The following is a 25,729-nucleotide window of genomic DNA, read 5'->3' as shown; positions in this document are numbered from 1 at the left end:
GGGTACCAGATACCCCTGACACATGCTAGACACCCAGATGGGTGCCATCAGATACTCAAAACATGCTTTCGGGTACCCTCGAATAGGTCAGATTAGGACATTCGTCTGGATCTGTCAGTTACCCTGAAGTGTTCAGAATCTGAAAAACATGCCAAAATACCCCAAAGTACCAGACGCCTTCACCCAGGAGCCATCAGATACCCCCAGATAGAAACATATCAGAGACCCTACTCGGAAACCTTTACATAGTCCCCCAAAACACATACTAGATACCCCCAATACAGATATTGTCAGATACCCCCACACAGGTATTCAGAGTCTAAAATACATGCCAGACCATCCCCCAAACAGATGTTTTCCGACATGCCAGAATGCCTCCCCCATTGCTGCCACCCCCTCAGGTGCCACCAGATTTCCCAGCTCTGAGGCTGCTTGTTCCAACCCAGGTTGGCCACTGGTGAGACCGTTGGGCAGTGCCCAGTAGAGGAGCCAAACACCTCTTTCACCAGATTCAAGTCGACCAGGCCGAGATCTGTCCAAGCCAGACTCACTTCAAAACACCCACAATTTGTGGCCGAGAGCCCTCACTTCAGAAACCGGATGGCGGAGTCCCCAGGAACCTGCCTCCAGTTTAAGTCCATTTTGTCATGGTCTACAGAGGGAGCACATCCAGGAAATTGGGAGTTTCCAGAAGCGTAAGGACGGCTTCATCAGAGGTCAGAAACCTCACACAGAGACTTTTGAGGTCTTGATGGATGTGTAAATGTTCACTCTCTGAGTGCCTACGACTTTGGGACTTTATTCCAAAGGCAGTGGGGAGCCATCCAAGATTTTAAGCAGGAAAAGCAGCATGATCCTTATTGCTATAGCTACCTTGGTCACAGAAACCTTCAGGGTGACATAGTTCTCCCCTAAATGTAGAAACCAACTTTCTGAAGGAGCCTGGCAACAAGAAGAGGTGTCTCTTGTCTTTCTTTTTTCTTTCCATTGTGCATTTGGTATGCCCTTCTCGTGGGCCAGGGACTCTGACAAGAGCTAAGGAGACACAGAATGTAAGTCTATGGCAGCGTTTCTTAGTCTTGGCACCCTGACAACGGGGGCTGGATAGTCACTTGTTGATGGGGGCTGTTTTGTGTATTGGAGGATGATGAACAGCACCCCTGGCCTCTATCCACTTAGAGGCAAGCAGTACCCCTGTCCTGACAACAACAACAACAAAAAATGCCTCCAGATAATTGCCAACGTCCTCTTGGCTGAGAGCACCTGGCCCAAGAGACATTCAGACACTGATATAGTCGCCCCATCCACAGTCCAGGCTTCCTGGGGGAGGTGGCCCTGGCTTTGTTCTAAAGGGTGAGTAAGAGTTAGGTGGCCAAAGGACTTCCAGGAACAGCACTGAGAAAGGTGCAGGTGCGTGTGGGCAGCCACGAGACTTCATGGTGGCTGAGTAGTGGAAGGGAAAAGTGGACAGGTAGGCAGAGGTCAGATCATGAAGAACCTCAGAGGTCAAGGCCAGTAATAAGACTGTCTGGAGGGGTGTGTGGGTGTCTAAGTCAGTTAAATGTCTGTCTTTGGCTCAGGTCATGATCCCATCGTCCTGGCTCACCTGGGAGTCTGCTTCTCTGCTTCTCCCTCTCCCTCTGCCACTCCACCTGCTTGAGCGTGCTCTCTCTCTCTCAAATAAATAAATCAAATCTTAAAAAAAAAAGAAGAAGAAGAAGAACACTGGAATGGTGTTCTGTCAGTGGGGCTGGTCTCTGGGAAAGCATCTCAGCTCTGCCCTGGTGACCCACCTTCCATAATTTCCTGGAGTGTGACTCATTCCCTGTTCTGTTTAACTTAATGTGGGGCTGTTTCCTCTAAGGGACAGACAGTAACATCTGGCTTTGAATACCTCCAGTAGTGATAGGCGTGTAGCTGGTAATACCTGGGAGGTGCCTGCTCTCAGCCTGTCGGGAGTGAGCCACAGCTGATCTGGCCCCACGGGCCTCCTACACAAGTCTGGGAGCTGAGGTCAAAGCCCAGGGTTGTGGGTCTGTGATTTAGCTGCTTGCTTTAACTCAGCAGCCCAGGGGAATGAAGATGACAATGACAATGGATGCTACCCTTGCCCATTTGTACCAGGCACCACGCTAAGGGCAACCCACGTATTTTCCTTTACACTAACTCCAGTCTTCTGTGATCTCAAATGGCTGTCCTGAAAGTCAAATATTGTCTCTAGGAGGTGGGGGCTTGATTTCTACAACCCTGCAAGAAGGCTGGATTGAGTCACTCGCTTCCAAATAGAGTAGGGAGAAGGAAAGAACAGTAACCTGGCAGATGTTGTCTCAACCAGGGAATGAGGGTTCATATCCTCAGGGATGTGAGATCCATAGCACTTACCCCCTGATCTGATGAGGCAAGAAGGTTCCCAAACCCATAACCCCAATTACGAGAAAACACCAGATGAACCCAGATTGGGGGCGGCGGGAGGGCATTGTCCTAGACATCCGGCTAATACCTCTCAAGACTGTCAAGGTCACGAACAATAAGGAAAGACCGAGAAACCTCACGGACCAGGGAGACGAGGGAGACGGGATGATGAGAGAGAACATAGTATTCTGAGTTACGTCTGGAAACACAGAGAACCCAAAAGGGGGAAGAAACCTTGGGGACACATAAGGCAATAATACGGTATAATGTTGATTCCTGAGTTGTGACATAGGTAGTGTGGTCATGGAAAATGCCACCACGACAGGAATCCGGGTGAAAGTTAGAAGGGGACCCTCTCTGCTCTCTCCACTTTTCTGTGACTCTTAAATTAAAAGTCAAGGGGAATAAGGGGGTACCCACCCCCTCTGGGGGGTGGTGGGAGGAGTTTGTCTGTTGTGTCAAGATAGTTAAGCGCTGTATGTGGATTGTTGACTGTGTTTGTATGGGGGGCAGAGCGTCAGCGTCTCTGACCCCCTGCACTGTTCAAGGGTGAAATGGACAGCTCTGCTGTTGGAACCACCCGGATTGCGGTACTTTGCAAGGCAGCCCTAGCTGACTAATACACCGCCTGGAGTTTTTGCAGTGATAAAAGCTGAGATTTAGAGGTGTTTCGTGGCCCTGAGGTAACCACATGGTCCCTGCCCTTAAGGAACCTGGAGCTCTCCAGGGGAGCCGAGGTCAGCCTCCAGCAAGGGTGAGAAATGGGATGAGGACGCAACAGGCAAAGGAGGCCACGTGAGAGAATGAGGAGAGAAAGTGGCTGCCACCCAGAGGGCTGGGGCTGAGCCACGGGACTTACCAGAGCTCAGAAAGGGTTTGCCACAGAGGGGGCAGCTGGAGTGGCCAAGGAAGGTCCCTTGTGCCAGCTGGTGCCCATTGACACATTCCTTCTTCTCTCTAGCATCCTGACCCTTGTCCTTTAGAACCACTGGGCTCTTCCCCTGTGGGGGACAGAAGTGAACCTTAGAACGCCTCATGCATTCAGACCTACCTCGAATCATGGGGCTCCAGGGCTGGGGGAGTACTGAAAAACTGGAGAAAGTAGAGGGAGGTTGTCCCTGGCCCAGCCCCCTGACCTTCTCCTTCTGCCTGGTGACCCGACAACGTAGGGAGCTCAATCTGCGCTTTACCCTCGTGCTTCTGTTACTCCGCTCAATCTTGCTGGCGCCATCCTCGCTCCTAAGGGAAGGAAAGATGAACGAGGGGGGACAGCAGGGCCAGAGGGCCATTTTCAGCCTGTCCTGCCAATTGCTCCTGGACCCCACCTGGAATTTGTCTCCTCCCCGCACCCCCTAGTCCTGTTTCTCTTCTGTGGTCTCTCAACTCTCTTCTTCTGCCTCTCACTTATTCACTCAACAAACATTTATGAATATTTGCAAAGTCCCAGGAACTATGGGGCTCGGTTTACAGAGGGAACTGCAATGTGGTCTCGGGCTTGGGGTTCCTCAGTGGGCAAGGCTGGATATCCTGGCTCTGTCCATTTCTGCCTCCTCCCTCTGATTCACCCCAACCCCTATATCTAATCAGCTTACAAATCTTACTCATTCTTCCTTTGGGATATCTCTCAAATCCTGCTCCCCTCTTTCCCCTAACACTCCAGCCCCAGATCACTGTCACGCCCCTCCTGGATTACTGGTACCCCCTCATTTAATAAATACAGTTGATCCTTAAACAACATAGAGGTTAGGGTCCCCAACCCCCTGCACAGTCACAAATCCATGTATAAATTCTGACTCCCCACAGTGTAACTACTGATCGCCTGCTGTTGATCAGAAGCCTTACTGATAACGTCTACAGTCAATGAACACGTATCCTATGTGTTATAGGTATTAGGTACTGGGTTCTAACAATAAAGTAAGCCAGAGAAAAGGGAATGTCATTAAGAAAATCATAAGGGAGAGAAAATATATTTACAGCCCTATATTGAATTTGTTGAAAAAAAAATTCACATATCAGTGGACCCGTGTATTTCAAACCCGCATTGTTCAAGGATCAGCTGTATTCATTATAAGATCAGCAGCCAACAAACCCAGCGCCTGTAGAACCTCTTCACTGGCGGGAGATCCCACCCCTCCAGGCTGCAGCCCCTGCCTGCCCCCAGCCCTGCCTGTGCTCCCCATCATCAGTCACTGAAGAATGGTGCTCCTTAATGTCACCGAGGTGATCTGGCCTCTGCTGACTTCCCTCCCCTTCCCTCTTCCCAGCCCCACCTGACACCATTCCTCAGGCCTTGCCCTTTCTCCAGGAAGGCGCCTCTTTATTTCCCCTATACTCCTCTCCATGGGTTGGCAAACTCCTACTCTTCCATTGAAGACCAGCTCAAGCCGTCACCTCCTCCAGGAAGTCTTCCTCTGCCTTCCCAGCATGCAAGAGGAGCCTCCCCAGGCCCCACCACCACCGTTGCCCTGGCAGTTCCAGGGAGGGGACTGGGCTCCACCTCCCGACCCCAGCTTAGGGCTGCGGGAAAGCGGGAAAGCGAGTGCAGATCAGTGCAAGCCCCAGCCCAAAGCACCCCCCTGTGGTAGCTCCACACACTTACTCAGACAGGAACTCGAACCAGGTGAGGTTGGAGTGGGCTCCTCCAGGGCTGCCTGACAAGCGAGCCCTCTGCCGGGCCCTGCAGGGTCAGAGTGGACAGACCCCTGGGTCAGCGGCCTCTCCTTCCCCAGCTGCCCCATCTCCTGCCTTCTTTCTCCCCCCAGTGCCCCCTGGAGACCTCACCATCCCTCCCACTGTGTGCTCCCTCCATGGTCACTGTGACTGGTTTTCTAGCAGAAGTGGGCAACCCATCTTGGTCAGACAACATCGGCGTGTCAGGAAGATTTTCTAGCAAATGGCCGTGTCTTGGGAAAGAGGCACCGTTTCTCATTTGTGCGAAGGTACATCATGGCCTCGCTCCTTCCCGGCTCATGTCCCTTCTCCTTGCCCAAATTAGTCCCTCCCCGCTACCTCTCCTGTCCTTGTTTCTCTCCCCTATCTCCCTGTCTTCTTCACGCCTTTCCCCCACCTGTCCACTCCTACACTGTCCCCCTCCGCTTCTCCCCCATACTTGTCCTCCGCATCTATCTTCCCACCCCTGCTCCCTCACACCTGTCCCTCTTCCCACTTACCCGTGGTACTGCCGAAGTTCTTGAAGCACCTGCTGGACAATCAGCCTGGGCAGGGGGCAGGGGGCAGTGTGGGTAAAAACAGCTCACAGGTGCCCCAGGTCATTGATGTGTTCCCCCAGACGAGCTATGATTGCCCAAACAGGCCCCCTGGTCCTGATGCAGACCCTGACTGGGAGACCCGACCCGTCCCCTGATGCTTTATTGAGAACCCTTCTGAGAGGCCTGGGTGTCTCCTCTGGGATAAGGATGGTGTGGGAGAGAAGCCCCAGGTTATGGGGGGTTGGGGTGGGACCCTAGCCAGGACCCCGCAGCTGTCCCCTGGGTCCCCTCCCTACTGTCAGGGAGATACTCACACATGCTCGGGCTCCACGTGGTCCTTTTCCATGCACTCCAGCACCGGGGGCTCCAAACCTGAAAGCAGACCCCACCCCAGGAGACACAGGCGTGAGGGGACTCTGGGGCAGACCAGCCCTGCCTGGGTCCCCAGTGACCCATCTGGCACAACTGGAGACCTTCCTGATGGGGCTGCTGTTCGGTGGGGAGAGGCACCAAGAGGGCAGAGAGCCAGTGTCGGGGGCGCACCCCTGGGTCTCAAGATGGTGGACAACATGCCAAGGGCTTTGCTCGTGTACCCTGTGGACCCTCCAAGGAGCCCTAAGGAGATGTGTTTGTTGTTCCATTCTTTATTTTCTTTTTAAGATTTACTTATTTATTTTATAGAGAGAGCGGGATGTGGAGGGGCAGAAGGAGAGAGAGAGAGAATCTCAAGCAGACTCCCAGCTGAGTGCAGGGCCAACCTGGGGCTCCATCTCATGACCCTGAGATCACGACCTGAACCAAAATCAAGAGTCAGAGACTCAACAGACAGAGTCACTTGGGCACCCCTGATTCTTACAGAGAAAGCTGCAGGCTCAGAGACTTACTGAAAAGTGGTAGCTTTGGGTTTATAGACTTCCGGTCCCTCTGAAAGCAGAGAGACACAAGCTGTTAGGACAGAGATCCAGAGATAAGGAGAGACATAAAGTAGGGGATCGAGGTAGAGACAGAAGATGAGCCCCAGGGTAGCAAAGGGATTGTCGTGGTGCAGTCCACCGGGGCTGGAGACCCTGGGGGTGGGATGGGGAAAGGGAAGGGGAGAGGCAGGTGCTGGATGCCTCTCCCCCTCCACACGCCCCACCCCAGGAATGCTGCCCAGTTCCTGCCCATGGGACCCTAAGCCCCTGCCCCCCCATCAGTAGGTCTTTCCTCTCTCAGGCCCATCTGGGGCCCCATCCAGGGACCCCCTTCAGCAGAAACCCCCACCCTTTTGGTTTGAATGCGGGAACCCTTCCCGCCCCCCTGGCTGGGCTACCTTGAGCAGTTGGACTGGGCACGTCCAAAGCTGGAGAGATTTCCAGGGAGCTGATCTCATCGAAGGACGCGGGAACGGACCGTGACCTCACTCTTTTCTCAGGGCTGTCACATTCCTGCAGGGAATAAGCATCTCGCTAAGCTAGGGAGGCAGTGAGGGGGGCCGGCAAGCTCCCCAGTTGAAGGGTCCACAGCCACCACCTCCAGCCGCAGGTAGGGGCTCCGCTCAGCCCAGGGCACGGGGCTGGACCTCTGTAGCAGCAGCTGAAGCTTGGAGCCATACCTTCCCCAGCCGTGGGTTGCAGTCCTGGCCAAAGACGTCCCCAGCTGTGGGCTGGAGCCCTAAAACTCTGAGCTCCAGATTCCAGCCCATCAGGGATTGCTCCCCAGGTCATGGTCCTGGGCAAAGATGCCCCAGGCACAGGCTACAGCCCTTGAGGCTGGGATCGCAGACCTGAGACGAGATCTGCCAGGAGCGAGCGGGGCTTCCTTCTAGCTGCAAAGATGCGGAGACGATCTCCCCCAACCCCCGGATCATGGGGTGTACTTGTAACTGGGGATCCCCTCCTGTTGGCCCCCCACCCCAGCAAAGAACCCTCAGTCTGGGGCTGGACTCTCAGTACTCGAGGACTCCCTAATCTTGGGGTACCCCAAGGACAGCCCCGCTCTGACGGGTAAGTCCCACCAGCTACCGGTGAGGAGCTCCTTCCCATCCGCCACGCTGGCCCCTGGGCCCAGAGTTGTGCCATTATCAAGGTGGCTGGAGGCTGTACCCACCTTGCCTGGGTGCTCTACTGGGGTCGCACCCCCAGACAGACACTCCTGGGTCCAGGCCTGCAGGTCCTCTCCCGGCAGGTTCAGGGCAAGGCTGGCCAGCGTCCGAGGGAGACAGGGCCCCTCCTTCACAGCCGATGCCTCAGGGCTGAGCCTGGTGGAAGAAATGAGGAAGGCAGGTCTTCAGGGTGTCTCTTCTATCAGCAGTTGCCCCAGCACCAGCATCCAGGGGCCTGGGGTACCCACAGGGTGATCCTTCTGGGGCAGGGAGGAGTGGTCAGAATCTGGAGGCGTGTTCGGTTCCCTCTATCACAGGGGTCGTCGGGGGAGCCTTGCTGGGGAATTTGCAGGGAGATCCATGTCTTTGAATGGTGGACACATTTTGAACATCTTTGAATGGCAGAAAAATCATATTGGATTTCTACTTGCAGTGAGTTGGGGAGGGTGTTAAGGGAGGCAGGTGGGGGTGGCCCGCCTCGGCCTCCTACTGAGTGTGGAATTAAGCACACGTCTGCGTTTTAATCACAAGTGTATCTGTGGGTCTGTGCATCTGTGGGTCTGTCCACCCCCGCGTGCTCGTCGCACACGAAGGCTTTTCTGTATGGGTTGGATGGGGTGAGTGTGCAAGCCTGCAGGGCACGTGTGCACATTTGGGATTGTGCGTGCCCGCAGCGTGAGCCCGCGGTCTTCATTTTGGGGTGGCGTGTGCTTTCACTCAGAGTGCAGGTGCTGGCCTGCGCACGAGGACTGTGTGCCCACAGGGGTGCGGCCCTGCCCTGTCCTAGGGGTGTGTCACGGAAGGCTGTTGGCAGCACGCGCTGACCTCTGCCAGCTCTCGGAGCAGCTCCGCGACCTCTCCCAGCTGCGTCTCCGAGGCAGGCCCTGGGACTCCGAGGAACTGGACAAGGTCGATGCTCTTCCGGCCTCTTCGTTGGGGGGACCGCTGTCCCTGGCTTCCCCAGGCTGGCTGTGGGAAAAGGTCCCAAGGCCCAGATCCTGGAGATACTCACTGCCCTTCAGGGCCCCCAAGTCCAGGCTGAGGTCCTCCATGCTGTCCCCAAGCTGCCCAGGCATACCATCCTCCTGTTGGCCGGTGTTGGGGGAGGGGAGAAGAAGGCATTGACCGATGACAGCAGACACCCCGGGCACCGAGTCCCTGCCCATCCCCCTCCCGTCCAAGTTGGGCTCAGCGCCCTGCTCGTGGCAGGTGGGGTGGAATGGGGGTAGTCCCCCCAGCACTCTGTCTAACCTGGGCCTTCAAGCCTCATTCCTGAAAAGGGGCCGGAGGTCTGGGTTTCTACCCGAAGTAACCTCACTGCTGACATTCCCTCGAATGGGCTTGACCTCAGCCCTGCCCCCTGACCTGGCTTGTTTAAGGTCTTTGAATGCAGCTGTGCAGGCCTAAGTTATTCTGGACGCTAATGCAGAATTTCAGGCCATGTCGGGTCTCCCAGTCATGTCCCTGGGCAGTGTGGGGCATCTTGGCAGGTCAGGACCCCGCCTCAGGCACAAACTCAGAGGGTGTGCCCTCACATTCAGGAATCCAGAACAATCAGGTTAGTGCCGTATGTTTTTTAAAGTCGGGTAGTGCAAGGAGATCCACGCTGGGCCAACGAGTTACCAAAATGTTAAATAAGGACAGTATTGGACCCTACGCTCTACCACTCACTTGGCTCCCGTCCACTGTTCCTGGCCCTGTTCCTTCCCACCCCAGAGCGCTTAAGCCAATCCCTTTCCCTCCTGGATAGGTAGGAGCTCAGGGGGCACATTACAAAAGGCTACAGGGTCAGCCGCCTCCACTTCTGGCCCCTCTGTAGCCTCAGACCGCCAGCAGTGTGCCAGGCCCCGTCAGACACTGAAGACACACAGATGTGGTTGACCACGTGGCAGCCACCAACCGCCAACACACTGCCACCCTGCCACCCCAAACTAAACAGGCCTTATCCTTATTGCCACAGTCACTCCACCACAAGGGGGCATTGTTAACCCACTTTCCGGATCAGAAGACAGAGGCTCAGGGAGGCAGGAAGACCCACCCTGGATCACAGGGCCAACCAACGGCAGAGCCGGACTCAAACTCAGGTCTGTCTGGATGCAAGCCCTATGCTCTTTCTCTCCTGTCTCTCTCCTTCTCCTATCCCTTTTCTCTTCTCTTGTGCCCTCCAAATCATTCTATTTGCCTTTTTTTCCCCCTAGCCAGGGAACTTGCCTTTTCCTCTCCTTGGAAAACCTTTTCTCCCAGCCCACATACAGCTTGGCTGGAGAACTCCTATTCATCCTTCAAAAGATAGCTTGGGCATGCCCTCCAGGCTGTCTTCCTGACTCCTTGAGACTAGGGTAAGATGTTCTTCCTCTGGGCTGTCGTGATCTGCTCCCTGGGGACTTTCCTTGTCCAGACTTTTGTTGGGACAGACCTCAGAGAGGATTTGGTGGGTAGGAGAGTGGGTGAGCCTCTCCCATTGCTCCCTGCAAAGCCAATACTGAGACGTGGCCCCAGGATGTCTGTGGTCTCAGGCAGCCCTCAATGGACTGTCCCAATTGGTGGCCTGAAGGGGCTACTGAGGGGATATGCCCCCCCCATGGACTCTACAAAAGACCCACAAGAGGGGTGCCTGGCTGCCTCAGTTGGTAGAGCATGTGACTTTTTTTAAGGTTTATTTATTTATTTTAGAAACAGAGAGAGAGAGAGAAAAAACATAGGTGAATGCAGGGGGAGGAGCAGAGGGAGAGGGAGAGAGAGAATCTTAAGTAGACATCACACTGAGCACAGAGCCCAATGCAGGGCTGGATCCCAGCACCCTGAGATCATGAACTGAACTGAAACCAAGAGTTGGATGCTTAACCGACTGAGCCACCCAGGAGCCCCAAGCATGCGACTCTTGATCTTGGGGTCATGAGTTCAAGGTCCATGTTGGGTGTAGAGATTACTTTAAAATAAAAAAATTAAAAAAAAAATAAATAAATAGCTAGATAGGTGGTGATGTTAATAAATGTGATTTTCTTTTATTTTTTGTAAAGATTTAAAAAAAAAACTTATTTATTTGACAGACAGAGATCACAAGTAGGCAGAGAGGCAGGCAGAGAGAGAGGGGGAAGCAGGCTCCCTGCTGAGCAGAGAGCCCGATGTGGGGCTCGATCCCAGGACCCTGAGATCATGACCTGAGCTGATGGCAGAGGCTTAACCCACTGAGCCACCCAGGCACCCAATAAATGTGATTTTTAAAAACATCCTCTGGGGCACCTCTCCCTCTGTACCTCCCCCCAGTGTTGCTCTCTCTCTTTCAAATAAACAAATAAAGTCTTTAGGGGGAGCTCCTGGGTGGCTCAGTTGGTTAAGTGTCTGCCTTTGGCTCAGGTTATGGTCCCAGGGTCCTGGGATGAGGCGCTGTATCTGGCTCCCTGCTCAGCAAGGAGCCAGCTTCTCCCTCTCCCTCTGCCTCTCCCCTCGCTTATGCTCTCTTTCTCTCTCTCTCTGTGTCAAATAAAGAAATAAAATCTTTAAAAAAAAAATCTTAAAAAAAAAAATCCCCAGAATAGGATTGCCAGACAAAATACAGGATGACGGTTAAATTTGGATTTCGGATAAACAACAAGTACTTTTTTAGCGTAAGTATATCCCAAAACATTGCACTATTTGACATTTGAATCTAACTGGGTATCCTATCATATTGTTTGCTCCATCTTGCCACCCTACCCCTGGACCATTTGGCTAGGCAGGGCCTGTCCTTAGCAGGTGAGGGAGGACAGGGCGGCCCCCTGCTAATGCTTGGCATGGGGGATTTACAGAGAAGCATCCAATGCAAAGTCGAAAATGCCAAGTGCTGGGTGAGAGGAGCTGTGCAGGATCCTGCTCCCCCCGCTCCCCTCCCACCTCGCTCCCTCGGAACTCTCCACGGTTTTTACAGCTTCCTTCCTCTTTGTACCCATTTATCCTGCAATGGACGTGGGTTGCTTCCACGCTGGGTTGTTGTGAAGTGTGCTGTGAACATGGGCGTACAGAGCCCGTTCGAGTCCCTGCTTTCAATGCCTTTGGGTAGATACCGGGAAGGAGGATTGTTGGAGCTGCGGTAATTCTGGGTTTGACTTCCGGAGCACGTGCCGTACTGTTTGCATGACCTCTCTTTCTCTGGAATCTCTCCTTTGCACTGTTGATCCTGTCCCTCCCACCTCTCTGGTTGCTCCTTCTCTGCCTCTGCATCCTCCCTCTGTCCTGTATATACCACGGTCCCTCTTCCATCTGTGGTTGCGGCTGGCTCAGGGTCGCCTGTCCCTCCTGTGACCTGGGCAGCAGCCTCCTGGAGGGTCTCCACTTCCCCCAAATCACTCCTGTCCCATCCCTGGTGCGTGGACAACCTCTATTGACTCCTGTCTCCTCTGCCACTGCCTGAAAGGTTTCCTTGTGTCTCTGGTTTTTATCCTTCTGTAAATATAAACATGTCAGGACAGCCTCTTGGCCTGGGCCGGGCCCCCTCTCTCCCTCTCCTGCATCTGGCCTCCCTCACCAGAGGCAGAAGTGGGAACCTGGCCAGAGCTGGGGGTGGCAGGGGTGGTGGGCAGTGGCGGGCACAGGCTGTCCTAATTCCGGGAAGCAGGTACACTGAGGGAGGAAGGGGGAGGGGAGCCTCATCCTTTGCTGGGGACCCCAAATCTTTCCTCCAACGTGGCCTGGGTGAGAAAAGGCGGGAGCCGACCTAATGGGGGGCCTTTCCAGGCATCTGACTAAACAGTGTATTCTGACCCTGACACCCCAGAGAGGATGCAATAAATCCAGGCTCTCGCTGCATGGACTCTGGGGAGCCTTGGGGGATGGGCTCCACCTGTCAGACTCAGAGGCGAGATGTCCCAGGAATGCTCACTCTGCAGAAGGGCTTACTGGGTGCAGCATTGGGCAGTACATGGATAAACTGGTTTTTAAAAACGTGAATAGTTGTTTAGTTCATCGTCTATTAGCCAGCGTGGCACAACCAGGCAGCTTCGAGCATGTTGTTTCTCTGTTTCCGTTTAATTAGATAAGAAAGAAGATGGGTATCGAACAGAAGAGCAAACGAATGAGAGGGCAGATGGACCCTTAGGGGCTCGCAAGGTAGGAAAACCTCAGTCAAGGTTTGCATCCCTGGTATGACCTTTACTAGCTCAGTGTGACCTGAGGCAAATCCCAAGCCCTCTCTGGGTCTCAGTTTTCTCCTCTGAAAAATGGGTGCAAGGTTGCCTTCTTGTAGGAGTCCTTGCTGTGTGGGTACAGTGGGATGATGTGTGCACATCGCAAGCCCAGGGTCAGTGGAAGCAGATCTGACGGTGCTTGCTGTTCTTCTATTTCGGGGTCAGGGCTCTCCCTCTGAGGGAGCCGTGGCTGTGTCAGATGCAGTCACACAGCCCTTCCCCTGCCCTCCCAGAGCTGGGTGCAGGGGAGGGATGGTTTAACCCAGCTGTCATACTCAAGTATGATAGAATGTTCCAGAAAGCAGGCTGAAGAACTGAGCAGGGGCGGGCAGCAGGCTCTGTCTGAAGGGACAGGAGTTCTGGCTTGGAATTTTACTTAGAAAATCCCCTCTAGGGGCACCTGGGTGGCTCAGTGGGTTAAACTCTCTGCCTTCGGCTCGGGTCATGATCCCAGAGTCCTGGGATCGAGCTCCGCATCGGGCTCTCTGCTCGGCGGGGAGCCTGCTTCCTCCTCTCTCTCTTTCTGCCTACCTCTCTGCCTACGTGTGATCTCTGTCTGTCAAATAAATAAATAAAATCTTTAAAAAGAAAAAAAAAGAAAAAAGAAAGTCCCCTCTATTGTAAAGCACGAAACCCAGAGTAATCAAAGGTGTAAGAAACCTATTAAGTACAACTCAATTAGGAAAAGTTAGACAATCTTTAAACAGCTTCCATCACACAATAAAACCCAAAAAACCCAATTTCTGACCACATAAAATAGCATCCACATGACACGTAAGTGATCTCTTGAGCTCACCAAGTTTCACACATCAGTCACATTTCATATAGCTTAAAAAAGCTTTGCCTTTTGGGGTGCCTGGCTGGCTCAGTCGGTAGAGTGTCGGACTCTTAATCTCAGGGTCATGAGTTCAAACACCACATTGGGCGTGGAGTCTACTTAAAAAAATAAAAAGAAAGAAAAGGAAAAAGAAAAGATCTATGTCTTACCAGTTAGGAGACCACAGACTTTCAAGAAGTCCTACTAGATGTAAAAAAGAAAGAAGGAAGGAGGGAAGGAAGGAAGGAACCAACCAGGGTTTCTTCCTGGAGGAGGCGACAGCCAGTGAAGCCTTGAGGAACAAATAGGAGTCAGCTAGGCAGAAGCTACAGGCAGGGGCATTCCAGGCATCAAAAGAACAGGGTGTTCAGAAGCCTGAAGGCTTGGGAGGTCCTGGTGATTTCCAAAAACTGGCAAGAGTTCTTTACTGGCTGGAGGTGTAGAGGGGGAACCCGGGCCGGATTAGCAGGCCTGGTGGTCGAGCAAGAATTTTTTCTTTTTTTTAAAAAAGATTTTATTTATTTATTTGACACAGAGAGAGAGACAGCGAGAGAGGGGACACAAGTAGGGGGAGCGGGAGAGGGAGAATCAGGCTTCCCACTGAACAGGGAGCCTGATGCGGGGCTCGATCCCAGGACCCTGAGATCATGACCTGAGCCGAAGGCAGACGCTTAACCCACTGAGCCACCCAGGCACCCTGCGCTATATGCTTTAACTGTCCCAGACCCTCCTTCCTTAGTGTGGGGGGCAGTGCCAAACACCACCAACCCACTCCGGTAAAGACATGCCTCCCCGATGCGTGGAGCGGGGCTGCCTGCCGAGGGCTGTCAGCTGTCAGACCCCTGCCGGGAACTCACACCTCTTCCTGGGCCGCCCACAGGTCGCCACTGATCAATGTGGGGACCTAATTGTTTGCTCATCTCAGCCTGACTCGAGACCACTCCGCAGGGCTGCTGTAGCTCAGAACTCCCCGTGGAAGCTTTTTCTTCCTGTTTCATCCACCCACCCAACCATCTAACCGTCTTTCCTTCCTCCAGTCTGTCCACCCATCCATAGATCCATCCCTCTGTCAATTCTTCCTTCTTCCATCCATCTGTTCAGCTGCCTTCCACTGATCTCTCCCTCCCTCCCCTTTACCAAGAACGATTCCAGTCTCCTCTTCTATAAAATGGGATCATAACCACTCAGCCAAGTTTTAACGAGAGTTTTCTGAAAAAAATGCACGTAAGGTGCCTGGTTGAGTGCCTGTGTGTCACAAAGTGTACTTGCTGCCACCAGTGTCATCCGCTCCGGCCCGTCTCCGCCATCGGACACCTGCCTGTGTATCCTCCATGCCGGGGAAGTCCGGGTGCTCGGGCCTCCAGGCTCTGCTGCTGCTCTCGGTGGCCGAGGCTGCAACCTCAGGGTCAAAGGGCTGGACGCATGGCTTAGGCTCGGACCCTGTGGAGAAAGGAGGGACCAGGTGTCAGGGCCAAGGCGGAAGGGCTAAGGAGTGGAGGTCTGAGTTTTGTATCTGCAGCTGCTCCACTGGGGCTGGGTCTTCTCATCTATAAGATAGGTTGGTGGAGGAAGATGGTCTTGATGACTTTTAAGCCAGCCTACATGCCATCACCTCCCTGTCCTGTGCCCGTGGCAGAGAGTTGTGTTCAATCATGAGGCTCTTTCCTGCGAATCCGTCACCCCCTTAGGATGTCCCCACCCCCCACCAGGGACAGCATCTCCAGCAGCTATCTCCAGTCAGTCAGAGGGGGCTCTTAAGATGACGCTGGTTGGTCATGCCTGCTCTGGCAAAGAAAAGCCCTCATTCAAAAGAGTGGGTCCTTGAGATCAAATTCAAGCACCCAGCGCCCACATTTGTAGGGTCTCTAATGGTGGGACTTCTGGCTACCTCTGCCCGATGCTGTATTTGGAGTTTCAGGGACCTCTTGGTGCCCTGGGATAGAGGAGAAAACCAGGGCTTTAGGGTCAAGCAGACTGTGTCCTTGTCTGGACCTGTCGCTAATGGTTGCCCACCCCTTGTGGAAGGCAGCTTGAGGCGCAGTTTCCTCACCCAGAAGGTGGGTGTGACGATGCCTTTCAGAGCTTTGCAGAGGGCGAAGGGGCCCAGCGTGTGTGGTCCCTGGCCAGTCTTGGCCATCTTTCTTGCTGTCTAGGTCAGGAGGTATCAAGTCTTGGACTGAGCCTCCTGCTGTGGGAGGAGTGGGTACCCCCTTTCCTCCCCCGCTGCCTCTTACAGCTCGGTGAGAGCGGTCACCCCTATTCAAATCCCTGCAGAGGTTCCTCATTGCCTGCAGGAAGAACACTGAGACTCTTGGCCCAGTCACCAAAGTCCCCCAGGATATTCCTTCTGTGCCTTGCGCCTGCTCCCGCAGGACTGTTGCATGAGACCCGTCCCCCCCATTCCTGCCCTGAGGCTGCCTGCCTCAAGACCTCACTCTATTTCTTCCAGAAATCTCTGTCCACCCCCCACCTACAGTGCTTCTCTCACGTGCATTTCGTTTCACAGCGTTGCCTTGCCATCTGGACTCCCTTCACTCCTCCATCCCCGCTCAAGACATCCCAGGCTCTGCTGAAACCAGGGAGGGGACAGGAGAGTGCCTGGAGGAGAGGCTTGGGGAGGTGGGTAGTGGTGGAGGAGAGGGGAGACCAGTGGAGGGATACATGGAGGGATGGACCAGACCAGCGAGTTCTTAACAGGCGCAATGGTGGCTTCAGGTGAGGCTGAGATGGGGTGGGGGAGTGGGACGTCAGATGTTTTTTTAGATAGCTTGGGTCCCCTATGGCTAGGTCCTGTTTTGCTGGGGACAGTCCTACTTCATGCTGAGCCAGGGTGATTATGAACAACACCTCCTTTCATTCTCCAAAGGGTCTGGCAGAGGGGAAGATCAAAGGTGTCCCTTTATCCCAGCAGGGCTGTCTGCACTTGCTCACGCCGCCTTTCCTCCTGGCTACAGACCTGCAAACACTGCTCCAAGTTCTGGGACCCTGAAACATACACAATCCCGAGGAGCCTTCTTATGAATACAAAATTGCCAGGGCCTCTGAACCAGGACATCAGAAAATGGCCAAGGCAGAAATAAACACACTTCATGAATAGATGAGTGCCAAGGGATTAGGTGGGCACATGCACGTGTGCAAAAGCACCGGTACACAGGAAAACTATGTGGCAGTCACTTAAAAAAGAGAATCATAGAGCTCTCACGTGACCCAGCCATCCCATGCCTGGGCATATCCCCCAGGAAATAAAAATGTATGTCCGCCCAGAAGCTTATGAGCAGCATTATTTATAATAGTTAGAAGGTCAAGGTGGAAAAAACCCAGATATCCACCAATGGACGAATAGAGAGAGACACAAGATGTGGTGGAGACCTACAGTGGAACAGTATTCAGCCACGAAAACAAAGTTCTGACACGTGCTACAAGGTGGGGGGGGGTCAACCTTGAAAACATTGTAAGTCAAGACACCAGTTGACAAAGACCACATGTTGTGCGAGTCCCTCTATATAGACTGTCTAGGATAGGAGAATCTATAGACAGAGGAAGCAGATTCGTGGTTGCCTGAGCCTGTGGGGGGAATGCGGGGCGTGGAGGGACAGCTGGAAGATATGGATTTCTACTGGGGTGATGAGGATGTTCTAAAATGCTTTGTGGTGATGGTTGGGTAACACTTGATGTATTGGAAGTCATTGACTTGTACCCATTAAACGGCTGAATCCTAGGATATGTGAATTCTATCTCAATGGAATTGTTGCCCCCAAATATCGCCGGGGCCCCTGGCTGAATTTTGATTGGGTGGGTGCTTATGGCCTTCAGCTCCATTTCTTTCAGGGTAGACGATGTCTGGGCCTGGCACCGTGTGTGAGAACGTCATTGCTTCCACCATCCCCGCTCTCCCAGCTCCCCTCCCAGGCTGACTGAGGGACTCTGCTCTGCTGTACCTCATTTAAGACTTGTATCTCCCCTCTTCCCCACCCTGAAGCCAAGGCAGCATCTATGACTCAGAGAAATGTCCGGACAAAACAAGCAGGCTGTGAAGGAGAAAAACCAGATGTGGGGGTGGGTCCAGGAGGCTGACGTGAACCTGGAGGAGGAGGAGGAACTGGTTTGAGGGTCAGTCCCATCCCTTGGCCAAGCATGCCGGGGGTCTCAGGAAAGACCGAAGGGTCTGCCTTCTTCACTGGGCAGGGGTCTCCTGGAGGCCTGAGGCCTCCACAGCTTGTGGAGGCCACAGACAGAACCTCAGACCTTGAATCTGCAAACCCTGGGGGTTTGGGATCTGCAGGCTGAAAGTGAAAGGTCAAGGATGAATTTACTCTTTCTGTGGAAGTTTCTGACCCAAGAACTGGCTGGACTTGACTTTGATGATGCGCTCAACTCTCATCCTGGCATCTCATGCTGAACCCCAATCTTTGTTTCACAGACCAGAAGCCCTGATGCCCAGGGTCGTAGACTGAACTTTGATCCAGGTGTCATAGACTGAGCCCCAACCTGGTATCCATGGTATCATGGACTGAGTTCCAATCCCATTATCAGAGACTAAGCTCTGATCCCAATATCACAGACTGAGTCCCATCCTGGTGTCATGGACTAAGCAAGCCCCAATCCTAATATCATAGAACAAGTGCTGATCCTGGTGTCATAGACTGAGCTCCAACCCCAATACCAAAGACTGAGTCCCGTCTTGGGGTCATGGACTGAGCTCTGATCCCAATATCAGAGCCTGAGCCCCATCCTGGGGTCATGGACTGAACTCCAGTCCCAATATCAGAGACTGGGCCCCATCTTGATGTCATGGACTGAGCCCCGGTCCCAGACTGAGCCCTATCCTGGTGTCGTGGATGGAACTCCAATTCTAATATCAGAGATTGAGCCCCATCTTGGTGTCATAGTGAGCTCCAATCTTAATATCAAAGACTGAGCCCCATCCTGGTGTCATGGGCTGAGTTCCAATCCCAATATCAGACTGAGCCCCATCTTGGTGTCATAGACTGAGCTCCAATCCCAATATCATAGACTGAGCCCCATCCTGGTGTCATGGACTAAGCCCCAATCCTAACATCATAGATTGGTTCTGATCCTGGTGTCATAGACTAAGTTCCTATCTTAATGCCACAGGTTGAACCCTGATGCTGCTCACAGACCGAGCTCTGGCTCTGATGTTGCACAGTGAGCTCTGGTTTTGGTTGAAGATTCTCTCCCCACAGGCATTATTTCCAGTGGCCTCTGGTCTTGCTGCCTAGTATTCCCACCCATACCCCACCTCAAGCTGTGAGGATCAAATTTGTTTTCTCTCCTCCTACTGTGTCCCTAAAGCAGTGTGAATGCACTATCTTCCCAGTGACTGGCCAGAAACCTGGGGACCAGTCTTACTTGCTCACTACCCCTCAGGACACCAAGCCCTGTCAGTGTGACCTCCTGGACATTTCTCCATCCATCCTCTCTTCTTCTTTCCTCTGTCACTGTCTGAAATTCAGCTCCCATTATTTCTGTCCCGACACAACCACAATTCCTACTGGGGTTTTCCCACACAAACAATCATCAACCACAATTTTAACCACCCTGTTGCTCTGTGATTGGTTTACTTGTTCCCTTCTAGACCAGGAGTCCCATGGGCCAAATCTGGCTCAACATCTGATTTTATAAATAAGGCTTTATTAGCAGAAGTCATGCCTATTTGTGTATGCATGATCTATGGCAGATTTCATGCTATAACAGCAGAATTCAGTAATTGCATTAGAGTATGTGACCCACAAAGCTGAAAATATTTATTCTCTGGCCCTTTTCAGAAAAAAGTTTTTTGATCCCTGTTCCAGACCATGTGGTCCATGAGGGAAAATACTGTGTCTGTCCCACTTTTACATCTCCAGGCCCCAAGTAGTAAAATCTTAGGTGTATTGATCATTTCCTTTATGCCTTGCCTTCTGTTTAATCTGCCATATATTTTGCATTGTTCTATCCTAAAACAACCCCCAAGTCCCCACTTTACAAAAGAAGAAACTGAGGCTTAGAGACTTGCCCAAGGTCACACCATACTGGTAAGAGGAAGATTTGGGATGTGAACCCAGGGGTTTCCAACTCCAAAGCAGGGGTTTATGACCACCAGGCTATCTTGTGGTAAGCTGATGACTGGACAGGTGGGTGAATAAATGATTGGATGGATGGATGGATGAGTGGATGATTGGATGAGTGAGAGATTAAATTGTTGGATAGATGGATAGATGGATGGATGATTTGATAGTTGGCTAATTAGCTGGCTGGATGGATGAATGGATAGTTGTCTGGCTGGATGGTTGGATGAATGAATGGGTGGCTGGCTGGCTGGATAGATAGTTAGATGGGTAGATGCTTATATAAATGGATGGATGGATGGATGCTGGGATGCCTGAATGAATGGATGCTTGGCTGGCTGGCTATGTGGATGGATGGATGCATAGAGGGTTAGATGGATGAATGGTTAGATGGGTGGATGGTTGGATGGATGGAAGAATGGGAGGATGGATGGATGGATGGATGGATGCGTTGATGGATGGATGGGTAGTTGGGATAGGTGGTGTGGCTGTGTTTAGAGGCAGTGAGGCATTAACTTCAGGAGACGGCATTCTGAGGGGATGAGGGGAAGACATGTAGATGGAAGGGGGGTAGAATAGAGTCAGAGAAGATAGGCAAGAAGGAAACCGAGTTAAGACACAAAATGCATTCCTTACACATTCAGTGGGGGAACCTCACTGTAGGTCCCAACCACCCTCTCCTTAGCCTTGTTTGCTTCCTCGAATCCAATTCCATCATTTCCCCAGGAAGTCCCATTAGGTGCCCAGATGACCATTTGCAGAGCTTTAGTGGGGTACAAAAACGCCCCTGCCTATCTGCCTCCCCACCCCCGAGGGCCAAAGACTGGAAGGACGTTGTTAGGAAAGACTCTGCTCCTCAGCACCATGCTTCATGCTGAGAAGCCTGGATTTAGGTCCCAGGCAGCCTCTTCCACCAGCAGCCCCTGCAGCACCAGCCATAAAAGGGTGTAAGAGTCACTGTTGGTTCCCTCAGCTCACTCCCCTACTTGTCAGCCTGTGAATCAGTCTCAGTCTGCCTGGGCTGGAATATGGGCTGGGCAGAGAGGCCAGGAGTGGGTGGAACTTCGTAAGGATTTGGGTCACAGATAAGCCCTTTGGTGGTCCTTGGTTGATGAGCTAGTTCTCTGGTATTGCCATCCACTGGTGGATTTATAAACCCTCCCCAGGCCCTCCAGCTGCCCACACTGGCAGCTTTGTTTGCTGGCCAGAGCACACCACAAAGGTAGCCTTGGAATAGAACTGTTCTTAAATCCTGGTTCCTCCAGCATGTGCTTGCTGTGGGACCTCGAGCAAGTCACTCAACCTCTCTGAACATCATGAGGGTTCAACACCTGACAGCAGCTCTCATCATTCTCACTACTGTTGCATCTCGATCTCCACACCACCCTCTCTCTTCCCAACCCAGCCTCCAGGGCCTCTGATACTCCCATCTCCTTCCTGACTCAAGCAGGGTGCCTGCTACCCATTTGGCCCTCAAATGGAGTCTGCGGGGAGAATGAGCTAAGGAATCTTCTCACTGGTCTCCCACCTTCACGGACACCCACCGCCACCCTGGACCAGTACTTGACTCATGCAGGTGGCAGTGGCTAGGACGTGTTGAGGCTGACCAGTGGGCTGGGCTGACTGGGGTGGGGGAGGGTTGTGCAAAGGTGGGAGGCACAGAGGGACAAGAATGTCCAGGAGGCTCCACGCCCTGTGGCCCCGGACACTGTCTGGCTATCTTCTTGCCTTGAGATTTAAGGAGAAGCGTCTATTTGCCAAAGCAATTCACCCACACCTTGGGGGATGTACTATGAGGGCCTCTTACCCCCATAGAGGTAAACTGAGGCCCTAGGACTTGGGAGGGGGTTGCCACCAGACAGTGTCTGTGTGTTCAAGGGAGGCATCTACCAGAACCCCTGGGAGTCTCCAAACTCCGTGAGCCTCCGTCCTGTAGCCATCCAGTAGCAAACAGCATCAGGAACGCCCAGGAAGTCACCGGGCTACCCAGACGGAGTTCTGGGGTGGATTCTCTTTCCACAAATTTTCTTCCTGAGACAAGGTCCTGGCTGAGCCTGGGGAGACTCCTCTGAAGTAAGAGGGACCGCAGAAGTCTGTGATGTTCTGTGGGTGCTAGGGGAGCTAGGGGTCATGGAATTTGGGGCTGGATCAGGCCGAGTCTGTGTCCCGGGCCAAGAAAAGGCTTCAGATTGTCCAGGGAGCCCTGCCTGCTAGTCACTGCCCGCCCCCTTACCTCTCTTGAAGGCCCACCGCTTCAGCCACAGCTTGGAGAGGGCTGGCCAGGAGTGGTTGAGCGCCGAGTTAGCCATGGGGGCCCATGCACACGAGAGTGTGGGTGAACAGCAAGGGGAGGAAGCCGGAGCTTGCCTGGGATTCCCTGCCAAGATGGGTCTGCCAGCAGGAGGGGCGGAGACTCTCGCCAGGGGCTGCCAGATGCATCAGCTGATGGGAGCTTGGGGCTAGGGCAGGGGGGCTGAGGTTTTGGGTTGGGGGCCCAGGGACTCTAGACTGGGGGGAGTCCAAGCCCTTAGTACAACCCCAACCCCTTCCTTGACCCATAAGCCTCTCACCCTGGCTATACAAGACATTCCCAGGAGGAGCCAAAGATAGCAGTGTGAGTGGTGGTGACACTGGGGTCCTCAGAAAGCAAGTCTAGACTGGGTCCTGAGGTGAACCTGTGCGTACCTGAATGTCCGAGTGTTTGTGTGTGTGTGTGTGTGTGTGTGTGTGTGTGCATGTGCCATCGTCTGTGATTTTTTTGGGTTTGTGAGTTTGCACATAGAGTGTGTATTTTCATGTCTGTGAGCACACACACTCAAATCTTGAGAGCAAATCTTGAGTGCGAACTTGCCTATGTGGGGGTGAATATGAACATCTAGGTGCCCCCCCACCAGTTTTATTGAGATATAATGAACACACGGCAGTATGTAAATTTAGGGCATACAGCATGATCTCACTAACCTGTGCTGTGAAACGATCACCACAAGTTTACTTAACACCCATCACCTCTTACAGATGTGGAAAAAAAGGTTCATCCCAAAAAAGGAAAAAAAATCTCTTTTTCCCCTTGTGATAAGAACTCTTGGGATCTATTCTCCTAGCAACTTCTCCCCTATACCACACAGCCGTGCCAGCGCTAGCCACCACTCCGTGCGTTACATCCCCAGGACTTAGTTATCTCCTAACTGGACGTTTGTCCCTTTTGATCCTCTGCCTCCAGTCCCCCTCCTCCCTGACCCCCTGCCCCTGGAAACCACAAATCTGATCTCTTTATCCGTGACTCTGGATGCTGTTTGTAGATTCCACACTGAAGTGGGATCATACAGTATTTGTCTTTCTCTGTCTGACTTATTTCACGTAGCAGAACGCCCTCCAAGTCCATCCATGTTGTCGCAAATGGCAGGATTTCCTTCCTTTTTCCAGCTGAATCTTGTTAAATGGGCATTAAATATGTATGTATGTGTATATATACACACGCCTGAATGCCCGTTGGCATCGCGGGGTTGGATCTACACGGCTCACCCGGGACGTGGGGGGATCTGTGTCCCATATCTGTGAAGGGTTCGGGTTCCTGCCTGGGTTTCTGTGTATCTGTGGGGTTGTGCGCCTGTGAGTTGGGTGTCTGGGCTGAGTGTGTGGTCGGGTGGGCGGGCGTCCCCGCGCAGGTCCGCGCCTGGCCATGCCAGGGCTTCCCCCTGGTGGCCGATCCTCTCTACTGCAGCCTCACTCCCTGTGCTGAGAAATTCTGCCTTTGTTTCCTGCTGACGCCCTCCTCTGCTCCCCAAATCTTTTCTGTGACCTCCCAGCCCCAAGCCGCTGTCCCTGGTGAGAGGATCAAGGCCTTCTCCTTCCTCGCATCCTGGCCCACCACCATCCCCTAGGAGGAGAAGGCTGTCACTCTTCTGTCTTCTGAGACCCTTCCCGAAGGTTTATCTGCAAGCCTACTATGGCAGCTGAAGCAAGGGTTTGGGATGGAGACAGGCTACGGGGACGGGGCAGGCTGACCGTATTTTCCGAGCTCCTGGGGTGGGCTGGGCTCTGTGTTCAGATTTCACGTGCAAGGCCCGGGACAACCCTTTCACAGAGGAGCAAACAGGGCCAGAGTGGCCAGAGTGGCCTCGCCGGTGGCCACATGGAGTGAGGGGGAGCCAGGATCTGAACCCACTCCTGGCTGACATAGCCATGCTGTCATTCCCCAGTGACAGTATCGAGCACAAGCCCATGTCCAGCCATGCATCAGGTGCTGGCGGCCTGAGGGGACATGGGGAGCACTGCCCAGAGCAGACACACCAATGTGTGTGCAGCTGACATTCCCATGAAAAGCCTGCTTCTTCCAGGAAGCCCTCCGAGAGGGACTCCTAGCTGAGGCTAGAAAACCCAAAACAGATGGCGGAGAGTGGGGGCAGCTCTCCCTGGGCTGCACCGTGCTGCAGAACTGCAGGTGATCAGGCCAGCTGAACAGTCTGGAGAATCAGCCCCCTGAGTGTGGCATTCAAGGCTTTCCCCATATGCCCCCAGCCTGACTCACCAGCTCCACTCTCCCGGCCCCAGCTCTCCCCTCCCAGGTTTCTCCCTCCAGGCTGCTCCTGGGGCCTGCCAGACCCTCAGGTGCACAAAGCCTCCCACTAGCTGTGTGGCCCTGGGGAGGGGCCGGAAGTAGGTCTGGGTGTGCCCTGCGCAGACCGCAGCCTTCCGGCCCCTCCGCACCACCCCAGGGGGGCGGGTGTGAGGCTCCCCAAGGTGGGCCTCAGTGGGAGCCAGGGGGCGCCTTCTCGTGACCAGAGCTTGATTTGGAGGGCTGCCTGGAGGAGGGTCCTCCTCATCCTCAACTGAACTTGGAGGATTGGGGGGGGGCGCCCTCCTCAGGACTGGCTCTCAGACAGCAACCTAAGCAGGCAGTGTTTGTTGTGAAAGTCAGACACCTAAGCCCCAATCTACAGATTCTGCTTCTGGGGGCCTGGGGCGGCGGGGAGCCCCAGGGATCCAGTTTAGGAAGCGTGCCTGGGGAATCGGCACAGCGAGCACCCCTATTTGTACCCTGGCAGGATCCCCCATGGAGACTTTGGCTACAAGGACCCCCATCTTCCTGTCTTGTGGGCTGCACGTGTCACGGACCCCAGCCCCCTGGGATGACCTCTGGGGGCACGCAGACCCCTGCAGGCCAATCCCCTGTCAAACAGCCTTGCCCACCCACTCAGGGAGCAGGCTGGGCACCAGCTGGGGAGAAACCGTGGGTGGTCTGTCTGCTGCTCTGGAGACTCCCCCACCGCCCAGCCCCACCGCCACTCTCTCTGTTGATCCCTCTGTCCCCCACACCCCCGTGATGGTGACTCACCAGAGGGAGGCTTGTCCTCGCTGCTGTGGGTCCCCGGCCCGGCTACCAGCTTCTGCGGCCCCCAAGACCCGTGGCTAAGGTTTCCAGGAGGCCCAGGGGAAGCACTGGTGGGTCAGGACCCCCAGGGGGAACCGCAGGGTGACCTAACTCTGCCCCAACTTCCTCTTCCTCAACTGCCTGCCCGCCTGCTTGGCGTCTCTGCTGACCACAGCCGTGCGCCCCGGCAGGGGGCCTGAGGACACAGCGCAGGCTGGGCTCCAGAAGCAGGGAGCCTCCCCCAGCACTCAGCCCAGACGCGCAGGTGTCTTGAGAGGTGGGGACCGGGTGTGGGGGGGGAAGGGGCGGGGAGCCTGGGCGCCCTCACCCCCACCCCAGCAGCTTCCTGTGGAACTGCCTGCCGGAGAGGAACAGGGTGCCAGGGCCTCACCAGGGTCCGCGGGGGCGCAGAAATGCGTGGGACATGCCAGCCGTGTGTATCCGCAGAGTCGCAGCTCTCAGACCCCTAGGAACCTGCACCAGCGTGTGTGTGGGTACACACATGAGTCCCCAAGGTGTTGCGGTAAATGTTTAATAATCACCTCTCTGCCTGCTCCCCTCCCCCGCCGCCCCAAAGAAGCCCTAATAGGTAACACTTGCCGACTCC

The 25,729-nt window shown here is 53.9% G+C and overlaps 1 protein-coding gene across 5 annotated transcripts in view; it reads right to left on the bottom strand.

Moving 5' to 3' along the window:
- Positions 1 to 25,327, bottom strand: part of ARHGEF18 (Rho/Rac guanine nucleotide exchange factor 18) — an 81,074-nt gene extending 55,747 nt beyond the window's left edge. For 4 of the 5 annotated variants that reach the window (XM_047703864.1, XM_047703874.1, XM_047703883.1 and 1 more), the window contains exons 1-10: positions 21,985 to 22,066; positions 15,002 to 15,123; positions 8,530 to 8,789; positions 7,710 to 7,860; positions 6,934 to 7,048; positions 5,936 to 5,993; positions 5,583 to 5,627; positions 5,012 to 5,089; positions 3,549 to 3,651; positions 3,272 to 3,413 (exon numbers count right to left, since the gene is read on the bottom strand). In XM_047703864.1, the coding sequence (XP_047559820.1) occupies positions 3,272 to 3,413; positions 3,549 to 3,651; positions 5,012 to 5,089; positions 5,583 to 5,627; positions 5,936 to 5,993; positions 6,934 to 7,048; positions 7,710 to 7,860; positions 8,530 to 8,789; positions 15,002 to 15,123; positions 21,985 to 22,060 (1,150 nt within the window). In that variant the 5' untranslated portion in view covers positions 22,061 to 22,066. Of the gene's footprint in view, positions 1 to 3,271; positions 3,414 to 3,548; positions 3,652 to 5,011; positions 5,090 to 5,582; positions 5,628 to 5,935; positions 5,994 to 6,933; positions 7,049 to 7,709; positions 7,861 to 8,529; positions 8,790 to 15,001; positions 15,124 to 21,984; positions 22,067 to 25,086 lie in introns of those variants that run through there. The other variant, XM_047703900.1, reaches the window with a different exon arrangement.
- Between the last annotated feature and the right edge of the window lie 402 nt (positions 25,328 to 25,729).

The sequence above is a fragment of the Lutra lutra genome, chromosome 1 (assembly GCF_902655055.1).
Source record: "Lutra lutra chromosome 1, mLutLut1.2, whole genome shotgun sequence".
Taxonomy (NCBI): domain Eukaryota; kingdom Metazoa; phylum Chordata; class Mammalia; order Carnivora; family Mustelidae; genus Lutra; species Lutra lutra.
The sequence above is the reverse complement of the archived record's forward strand: the minus strand, read 5'-3'. Positions and strand labels throughout refer to the sequence as shown.